This window comes from Taurulus bubalis (genome assembly GCF_910589615.1).
Source record: "Taurulus bubalis genome assembly, chromosome: 17".
NCBI lineage: Eukaryota > Metazoa > Chordata > Actinopteri > Perciformes > Cottidae > Taurulus > Taurulus bubalis.
In genome coordinates, this window is record NC_136605.1 from 16,128,304 (window position 1) to 16,139,369 (window position 11,066).

At 43.0% G+C, this 11,066-nt stretch overlaps 1 protein-coding gene across 1 annotated transcript; it reads right to left on the bottom strand.

The window, feature by feature from the left end:
* Positions 1-2,269: 2,269 nt before the first annotated feature.
* Positions 2,270-5,535, bottom strand: elfn2b (extracellular leucine-rich repeat and fibronectin type III domain containing 2b; the record flags this gene model as incomplete). Its single annotated transcript, XM_079233828.1, has 2 exons — positions 2,270-4,828; positions 5,194-5,535. The coding sequence occupies 2 exons, from the start codon at positions 5,533-5,535 to the stop codon at positions 2,270-2,272; spliced, it is 2,901 nt and encodes a 966-aa protein (XP_079089954.1).
* Positions 5,536-11,066: the final 5,531 nt, after the last annotated feature.

Here is an 11,066-nt window from a genome sequence, read left to right on the forward strand (position 1 = left end):
AAACGCACGGGTGAAAGTATGTCTGAGGCATTAAACACCACCCTCTCATATTTGCACACCTGTTCAACCTCCATTTAGTCAAGGGCATGCTAAAAAAAAATCCACTGTTCTGAGAAAGAGGAAAAGCGGTGTTGATGTGTGTTGCACAACCCCAAGCCCTCCCTGCAAGAAAGGCAATTTCTCAATTTTTGTCACTTAATAAGATGCAACAGGACATGTTCATGTCTCATGCCGATAACCCATTGGACCTGTGGGGGCAGGGAAGGCAGTGAAAGGTGTGCCAACTGAACATCATACACAGGAAAGAAGTGAGGATCAAAAGAGAGATCAAATGTTCCTAAATTAAACTTGTCACTTTATCTCATTTTCTCTGGAATATCGCCCTGAACAAAAATGTGGAAAGAAGGAACACTGATTACATTTTCACATTTTTAGGGTCTCAGATTCTGTATGTTAGCTGATGATGCACAAATGTAAAAGGCTGCACAGCACTTTGGGTAAGCAGGAGGCCTTTTGCAAAAATGCCAGGCAATGACACTATCATTTCGGAAAATCACGAGTAGATAATTTCAAATAGAAAAAGCCAAGTGGATGGATAATACTATACAATAATGGAGATTGGATCATGGCTGTGTTAGCAAGAGGCACTGCACTACAGTGGTATAGTATTACGGTCATTGGATGTATGTTTGGGCAAATACATTGGACATTGTTGATATTTGTACATTTTCCATGCCATTAATAATCTAGTATTGTTTAGACTCAAACAACCAGCTAATTGGCAAGATTTGACAGCTATTAATTCAAGTCAAATTGGGCACATACAATATAATCTGACAAGGCATGCCAACACCCACTTACACTGACCACTGTGCACCACACAGCCACACACACACACACACACACACACACACACACACACACACACACACACACACACACACACACACACACACACACACACACACACACACAACCATGAGGCGTAAAGTGCAAGCAAACATGCCTGTCACAAGTTGGCTAATTAAGTTATCAATAGACAACAATAGCATCAATTTCCAGAACAGAACAGACATGTTGGCAGTAATTAGAAGTGTCCTTTCCCTCTGTGCCTCATTCCGTTTTCATGTTGGAGAAAGGATTTGGAATGTACTGTGGCGCTCACATCGAATGATACGAATAGATTTTCCCATAACCTGCTTGCAACTTATATCCTTGCTTATCTTGCCTTTTTTCTTTTATACCCCTCTTGCTTACAATTTCTCTTGGTCTCTTATCACTTATGGGTCATGCCTTTTTGTAATGGGACTGTGTGAGCTCATCTGTAATGAGGTTCAATTTCCCTATTGTACAGAATCTAATTACCTTCATAAGGGGACAATATTTTGCCCCCTGTACCTGTTCAAATTACACTCACAGTTCTGATATTTACTTGGGTTAATGCTCATTGAACATGCAAGAGTGTTAGTTGAAAAGATGAGTTGAACACTTCATGTATTTTACTTTAATCATTCTCTCATGATTTCCTCTATGCTGCTGAACCTTCTAACTCTCTTGACTGTACTCATTATTAATTTGTTCAAATTTTCCTTTCTTTCTGAGTGACGGGTGCTATTGACATGCAAATACCTCAGCTGCATGAATGATGTCATGAAAGAGAGTTAGGGTCTGCATTTGACAACTATGTTCTCTAAACGACATGGTGTCACTTGTATCATAGCATAGATCTCACCCTTCTGTCTCCCTTCACTTAGTCTTAACATATCCAAGTGCATAGTGCAAATTGATACAGCACCCACTACCACATAGCAAACAATATATTGGATCACACAAGCTTAAAATGAAGTATATCAGTATCTACTTTCTTTGATTACTCATAGATGAAAACATGGCACTGATAAAGATGGTGTATTTGACCACAAAACATGATCACTTACAGTACTAAATTCCACAGTTGGCATTTGCTCACTGTGCTATACTGGAAATAAAAAACACAAACACTAAATGAGAATGATCCAAAAATGGTGCTACAATGACATGTCAAATCAAACAGCATAATGACTCTCATATCCCAGGCACAGTTTCGCAGTCCTTGCTTTAACACAATATTCTATACACCTAGCATGCCAAAAACAAAACAAAAAAAGCCAAAGGCAAAATTTTGTCCTACATTTTTCTCCCCGTGATCTTCAAAACGCTTCTCTGGCACACAGCCCGAACAGGAAAAAGTCACCAAAACTCTTTTTCCCAAAAAGCTCTGCTATCCCAGTCACAGCTTCTGCTGTGCTGACACCCCTTTCCAGTAATCAAGGATGTCATGCAGGTCCTCGCCTTTAGCGAACTGCACCTTTTTTCGAAGGGCATTTCCGGCCGTCACATAACAGGCCTCATCGCGCTGGCCTTTTCGGTAGGGACGAAATCGCTCCCAGATCCGGAGTGAGCTCTCTGAGGAGTACTCTGGGCCAGAGGAGTAGCCGGAGTAACTGGAATGGTGGCGGGCAGGCGAAAGCTGGGAGTAAGATGCTGCATCCCTGCGGGAGCGTGTCAGGGGCTTCAGGAAGGAAACTTTCTGGGCTGGGGAGCCTTGGTGGGAGCCTTCATAATATAGAGCTGGGACGGAGTGGCGGTGCTCCGAGCAGTGGTAGTCCTGCTGCACCTCCAGCTGTTGCTGCTGCTGCTGCTGCTGCTGCTGCTGCTGCTGCTGCTGCTGTTGCTGCTGCTGCTGCTGCTGCTGCTGTTGTTGTATTTGTTGCTGTTGATGGTAATGGTGGGACTTCTGGCTGTCCTGATGTTGGGCACCAACACCACCACTGTCGCAACCACCACCACCCCCTCCACAGCAGCTCCCACTCCCCACTAAAGGCAGCCTCTCCAGGGGCTCCCCACAGCCCACAGGACTGGCCCGGTCTGGGTACTGCTGCTGTTGTTGATTACAGGCATCTGGGCTTCGAGGCTCAGAAACCTCCAGGCTATACACCCTTGCTCCTCCACGTTCCCTGTCCCGACCCATAGAGCCACAAGACGTGGTGCTGCACTGTTTCTTGACAGCATTTACAATAACCACAGCTGCATCTGCACTCATTTGCCGTTGAATGGGACGTACAGCAGTGGCTGGTGGAGGGGGCCTATAAGGAGGTGTGATGACAAATCCACCACCACTGATCCCTGGGCGCTCAGAGAGAGGGGCATTCAAGGCAGGGAGTGGAGGCGGAGGGGGTATTTTGTTGGGAGCAATGACTTGGCACGTCTCTGTCAGCCCTTGGGAGAGTGGGATTAGGCCACGGGTAAGGGAGGACGTGCTGTTCGGGGGAGGGGAGGTGTGATTGGAGCAGGCTGTAGGTTTAGTAGAGCCCCCTGAAGCAGCAACTGCTGCTGCATCCAGTTTGAGTGCATCAATGCAGTTGTTAATTATCTGGTTAACCTTGTCCACCTCCATGGCAATGGTGGAAATCTCTGATGCTGAGCCATGTCCGTCATCATCGGAGTCATCCCCAACATCAGTTCCATCATCGTCCCTCAAGTCCATCCCTCCATGTCCACCATCTCCCACCCTCTCCATCCCTGCCCCTCCAGTTCTGATATCCATATAGTTTCCTTTACTTGTAGCCATGGCCTCTGAAAAGGCAGTGGCCATCTTTTCTTGCGGGATAGAAGAAAGTCTGGAGGAACTGGTATTGGCTGAGTGGAGCATTCCCGAGCTAGAGGATGCCGACATGGGAAGTTTGCCTCCATGGTGGTGCTGATACTGGTGATGGTCTCTGGACTGCTCCTGAAGCTTGTGGACTGCCAATGGATCATTTGCCACGGCTGCCGCCACCTCTGGTCCATAGCGCATTTCCAATATAGTTTTCTTGACGCAGATGGACTTCCTCTTCTCATCATGCCTCCTTTTCTTACGTAGACAATAGTAGACAATGCCTAAAACAATGAGCATGCCGAAAAGGCAGCCGACAATGGTCATTATATAGTGAGTAGTAGTGGAAGGTGTCGGGAGCATTTCATCCTGAATTTGAGACCGGGTGGAAAACTGAAGGCAGGTGTGGTTGTAACGTTGAGAGTTCCGGATGGATGCTACACAGAATGTGTAATTGGTGTGTGGCTTGAGCTTGTTAAGGGTAATCATCTCCTTTGTGTTCTTCAAATTCATAACATCAGATACAAATGTTTGGTTGTATTGTGTTAGAATATACATTTTGCTGTAGGGCCTTGGAATTTGCACAAGAAGAGAGGCTGATGACAAAGCGACATGATGGAGCTTTATGCTGGGAATGAAGCTGTGTTCACTTGATGAGGAAGACGTGGTGGGCTGGTGGTACGGCCCCACGCCACCAAACATCTCTGGTCCGATCCCGGAAGGACCATCGAGGTCAGGTGGGAGAGAGGTCATTCCTGGAATCATCACTCCATCTCGGCAGTGATGGAACAAAATGTTTTTGGCATTCCGACCAGCATGGCCAGCAGCGATTAGTAAGGGGTAGCCAAACATCTCCCGGGGCGTCTCACACTGGAGGCGATCGTAGGTGTGTGTTACATTGTTGAAGGACTCCAACCAGGTAAGGAAGCTATAAAGATCACAGCCGCAATGGAATGGATTTGCTGCCAGTTCACACACCATCAGCCGGCTAAGAACTGTGAATGTGGATGGGTCAATACGGCCAAGTTTGTTGGATGACAGGTCAATGCTGCTGAGGCTGGGGCACTCCCAGAACGCATTGCTAGCAATAACTTCAATGAGGTTGTGCTGGAGGAAGAGGCATTGCATGCGGCCGAGCCCTCTCATCATACCCTCAGTTAAGTTTGTCATCTTGTTGTAGCCCAGCTGAAGAACCTGAGAAAAACACAGAAGAAGCATTTGGGCATTTTTATATAGCAGGCCTGATTTTAGTCATAATTTGTACTCTTATACTTATACTTTGTACTATTATAATAACATTTGAATTTGTATCTCTAATGTATGTTCAACGCATTCAGCAAAAAAATCTAGACAATAAACCGGCACTCAATATCAAAAATGTAATCCATTGAAGGCATGCCATGTTGAAGAATTAAGCCTCTAATTTGTTTAAAGAACAATTATAAAACAAATCAAAACTGTACTTAAGCCACTGCTTGAAATGAAAGTCCTAGTCACAAACTAAGGTATAATGCTTTGTGAACTACATTATTGTGTTAAGTCACCCATTCCCCTTTCACCTGTAGGTTGGCTTGTCCTGCAAAGGCTCCATCCTCAATATAGCTGATGTCATTCTTGGTGAGGTTTAGGTCAGTCAGGTTGGTGAAGCGATACATGGAGCTGAAGAGCACAGCTTTCAGCTTGTTCTCATTCAATCTCAAGTCATGGACAGTGTTGTTGATGTGCTGGGGGATCGTCTCGTACGGCGGCTGGTTCTGACTGCAGATAGCCAGCCACACATAGCCTTTGTCGCCCTCAATGAGCCAGCAGTCCCCATTGACCATTGGGGGAAAGAAGGAGAAGAATAGGAGGGAGGGGAGAATAAGAAAAAGTAGAGTGGAGGTGGTAGAAGCACCCTGCATGATGCCAATGAAAAGAAGTCAGAAAGAGGGAAAGCTATAATTATTAAGGAGAAACACGTAGGTGCAGGCAGGAAAGGCGGTTGTGTTTGCAGGAGAAAGGGAAGCAACAACGGTTGCTTGGAAAGGTTTCCAGAGAGGAGTAGGGTCTGGGTTGGGTGCTGAAAAAGGGGTGATAGCTTCACAATGGCAATCACAGCTTTATGGTCATCATGGTTATTAGCAGGGCACCCATGTTATGTCGTATCTTGTTGGGCTGCAATGCGGAGTGACACGGCTCGTCTTCATAGTCTCTTCTTTGGCATCAGATGTGGTTCACTCAAATGGATGGATCCTTGGAATAATGGAAAACCTGTGGAGAATACAAAAAAGATTTTTCTTTTGTAAAAGACATTTTTTTCTCAAATTCCTTTTTTTTATATTTGTCTTGCAGTGTTAAGTCCTCCAACTGTATTAAACTGCCTGTCATTTGACACTATTGCCTGCACTTTTTGCACAAATGTACTGAAGCATTGTACTGTACCATTTTTGAATCTTGAATCTAAATGAATGACTTCAGACTCCACCAAATGCCTGTAACATTCCATTGTCTGATTTTATTCATGGACCTGCAGGCATCCCACAATCAATCTAAATTTTCCTCAGGGCTTGTTCCACACTTTTTATTCAGCTGGTGTTCTTTCTCATTATGTTAATCAACGCATGCTACATTGGTCCAACAGCTCCCCTTTTAGTCTGCTGCATCTGCACTAAGTCATCCCCTCTTGGTCCCCCACCTAGTAAGGCTATGCGGCCATCAAGCTTTGACTGATACCTACATGCACACACCTGCCAATCTTTCCTCAATCCTCAGGGGAGCATAACTTATTTTTTTTAAGCAAAGTGCAGCATTAATCACCCAAATGCTGACAGCACATTGTCTCCACAACATTCCTTGTTATGACACTGTCCTGCCAAAACCTAAGCTCTGTATCCCATCTGCATGTCATTTGAATAGCAGTCAAGCGTTTACATAAGGAGAGGATTAGCTGCCCGTTGCATCACGACAGACATTGTCCTGTTGCCGGCTCAGCAGCTGGGGGAAACTACAATTACCCACACATTACACAAACATGCACATTGAAATGCACACATGGCCTCAGACAGACGTACAAACTCAAACACATGCATGTCTTAATTTAAGAGGATGTATGTATGCTAACATTAATTTAGACATACAAGCTGAAGCTATCAAGATGGATTATGACCAGCACAATAATGGTATGCTGTGTGTGATATGATACATATTGTATATCTATGTGTAGCACTCTCTCATCTTCCGTCTTTCATCTCTCATTTCCTCTGGTTTACATTCTCTCGATTTCCATCATCATTCCACGAAAAAAAAACAAAGAAAACCTCTCTTTCTCTGAGGAACAGGCTAGATTTCTTCCTCCTGCTCCAAATTCAGACTTTCTAATTCCGACAGAGAATTGAACTCATTCCAGTCTATTCCGGTGCGCGCTCCCCCGAGGGGCCAGCAGAGAATCAGGTCCATCCTCTTTTTTAATCTTCTTATTACTACAGACAATTGCAATACCTAAAGTATGTGTTAAATGACACACTATCGTTAAGAACAATCTAAGTGTAGCCCTTAACCCTTACCTGCCCCCTGTCATTAGGCAGAAACAGAACAAAAGAGACAAAACACATCAGTTTGACAGATGGATATAACGAAAAAAGATTCATCAAAATGTGTACAATATGGTTACAAGTAGACAGAAAAAAGTGCAAATGCTTCCACTAATTAGGATGGATGCATTAAGATTCAATCACTCAGGCAACCCTCTGCTGTGTTTAGTGATATATTTGAATTGAACAGAAATGTGTCGCTCACTAAAAAGGACCACTTAGTCAGCTTTGTGGTATAAACCATCGCACAACAAGCATCCCAATCATGGTGGATATTTCTTGGCTAAACAATTGGGCACATTTCAAATAGTTCTATTTTTAGCTGTTAGGGGCAGTTGTGAACACAGCATTAGACTAAACCTCATAAATCACAAAAAAAAAAATTGTTCAGTTGGGACACGTTTGAAAATATTTACCCCGACATGGTCACATACTATCTGCACATGTTATATATTCTGATATACCTGTTCTGGTCTCTTTCCAGCCCTACACACATGCATGTATTGGAACGCTCCCTTGCAATTGATAGCTCTGGCTCTGTTGTCTGAGGCTTATCCCCTCGACACGAGACGTGATCTCATTTGGTGCTCCACATAGGGAAACCCAGAGGGTTCACATGAGGCAGGCAGAAAGCACGGTAGGTTTGTATGTGTGCTCGTTTGGGGTTATGATTATATAATTAGGAATATGGGACATGCAGAACACCTGTCTCAAAGGGAAAGAGCATGACTCATAACCATTTGTAACTGTGAAAATGTAGGACAGATCAAACTTTCCCTTCACTGCTGCAGACTTCTGCTGCGCGTTGTAAGATTTTTGTATATTCAAATTAGGAGATATATTTCTCTTTAATGTGTCTGTGCAAGTTCAGACTTCAATTATATGCATACAAGCAAATTGCTTTGGTATGTTTCTACGAAACTATCTTCATGTAAAACATTTGTATCTGAATGTTTGACATGATGATTAGCTCCTTTATTCACATTATACAAATTCTTGTCATGGTAGTTTTTTTTCCACCAGCATTTGAGGAGTAAATGCAGACATCTAATCTGTTTAGGTCACAGCAGCAGAAGTAACAGAGGAACAGGTGGCACAAGGGTATAGCTGCAGGTGTCTGACTATCCTACTTCAACCTTTTCCACAAATACATCTGATAAAACAAATTCTCCTTTCATCACAAGCCTCATCTTGCTATTGAATTGCTGCCATAAAAGAGGATACAGTCACTGTAACCCCTGACTGTAAGAAAGGTCTGTAAGATATAGCTTTCGCAGATCTGAAACATATATAATACAGCTGTACACATCATTTGGAGAATTAAAAGAGTAGAGAGAGATTTCTCCATATGTGATGGCCTAAGAATTAATTCCTCTGAGGAGGATCACACATAGCTAAAGTGCAGAAGTCAACAAACCATTTCACAGAGTGTTTTCCCAACCCTTTGATGGGAACACTGCACTTTAGCCTAATAGAATATATAAGGCGGAAACCACTGATTGGTATACATACAATAGATTTAGCATAAACCATCTTCCATCCAAAGCAACGTTTTTGAAGCACACTTGATTTTAAAGGACAATATTTTCCATCCCATAATGTGTAAAACTACACACACACACACGCACACACACGCACACGCACGCACACACACACACACACACACACACACACACACACACACACACACACACACACACACACACACACACACACACACACAAATACATCATGTTCCATCAGACCCATCCCCTCAGAATCTGGGTTACTCAATATACATGCTCGTTTTGATCCTCACTGTTGCCATGGAAACACACTTATGATTGACAGCGGAAATTAAAGCCCAATGTTAACAGAATAGGATGCTGTTGTTATTTGCATCAAATCAACGTGTCTCTTCCGCTTCATTCGCCACAATGTTGATACCCTGAATTCCAACGGCATCCAATAAATATTGACCAAGACAGGTGTAGGAATGGGAAAGGATCCATAACTCTTCCATTACCAACATGACTCCTGGAGCTGGGCTGCTGTCCGTTTAAATGTAAATGTATTTACTGGAAACCTTTGTGCTGCTGGCTGCAAATAATGCTGTCGTTGTGAATTATATCACCTGTGAATTATGTAACCATTGGACTGACATGCCAAAACAAAGAGAGGCAGATGTATGCATATGAGAGTTTGGGGTAATTTGCAGTTCACCTTTTAATCAATTGTGCTCACAATCGGTGTGTAATGAGCCTCTGATTTTCTCAGGCAGCAGCTCATTACGCAATACACCCTTTTCACGGCAGACATTCATGTCATAGTAGGAAAAGCACAGGTGTATTTAACAACATTATTGATGGCTGCATTTCACTTAGGGGAGGCCCTAAACTTCACTGCAACTTTTATTCAACTTTTATTTTTGATGTTGCTTTTTCTACTTTTATTTTCCTTTTTGACTGTTTTAATGTTTTCTTAACTGTTTTTAAATCTGGATTATGTTTTGATGCTTTTAATGGTTTTATGTGAAGCACTTTGAATCACCTTGTTGTTGAAATGTGCTATACAAATAAACTTGCCTTGCCTTGCCTTGCCTTGCCCTGGTATTGTGCATGCTGGCGCAGTGAGATACTTAATGGAACTGAGCCATTGTTGATGTTATCAAATTCACCTGCACTTTTCCTAATATGACAAGTCAAACTGAATGCTGTGAAAAGGTCCACCTTCTGCCTCCTAGGTGCATTCTGAGAGCAGCTTTGATGTGATGCTGAAGAGATACTTAATATTAAGTAATGACATTGTAAAACAAATCATTACTCGTTAAATTATGATAATAATATTCATTCACAGAGATACTTTGTTGTGGGAGAAAGCAGTGAAGTGTTGTGGCATTTAAAAGTGTGAGGCTGCTAGTGACTTCATCTCAATGGGACTTGTACACTTCTTTTGAATTATATAACATTATGACGAAGATGAAACAAATAGCTTTATCATGTTTATTTATTATAGACTATTTATTTATTGAATTACCAGAAAACTTGCAAAACTGCATCGTGATACATCATTATCGAGATATGAACTGACATATTTGGTGATAGAAGATCTTGGGCGTATAATCCAGGCAATAACCACAAAATCATCAAGAAGCTCAGTACTTTGCTCTCTTTTTTTTTTTTTTTTTCAGCCCTTCTTGCACATATTTATAGTTTAATGTAAGCTATAAATACGTGGTGGTACACAAACAGAAACACATGAAAACACAAAGACACACAAGCATAGTGGCTATGAGGGGACCAAAGGGATTTGGATTACCCCTAAACTGGGGGATGAACACATTGTTTGTCACAAACAACCAAAGTAGACAAGATGCTCAAAAAGTCCTTGTTCGGTCTCACCTGCTTCTTGCTCTTTATCTTCCTTCTCCAAGGTTTCTACTGATCTCTCTACTCTACTCTACCACTCCCTCTATCTCTTCTCGTCTCTCAACTCCTCCAATCCCTCCACAAGCCCTGATATTTGTTCCGGTCTCTTAATTTCCTCCAGTTTTCTCTTTTTCATCCCTCCCCATATCGCTCTCTCCCCATCGGTCTGCCCTGTTGTTATGCTTTCTCCGTGTCCAGGCCAGTTCCCTGGAGGACAGTCAGTGTGGTGCGGAGAAGTTTGGTCTGTGAGCAAAACACTCCTCTTTCCTCTCCACTTCACACGGGGCTTAGAGATGAGACAAACACAACTACAGACATGTGAGGCTCCTCTGAGAGCTTTACCGTGAGGATGTGTGAGGGGAACAGATCATTCCATAAGAGGAACCTGCTAAAAGCAGCAGTTCTACTTTGTTCAGCAACACTGAACACAATGTTGCTTGTTCACTCTTACCAGAG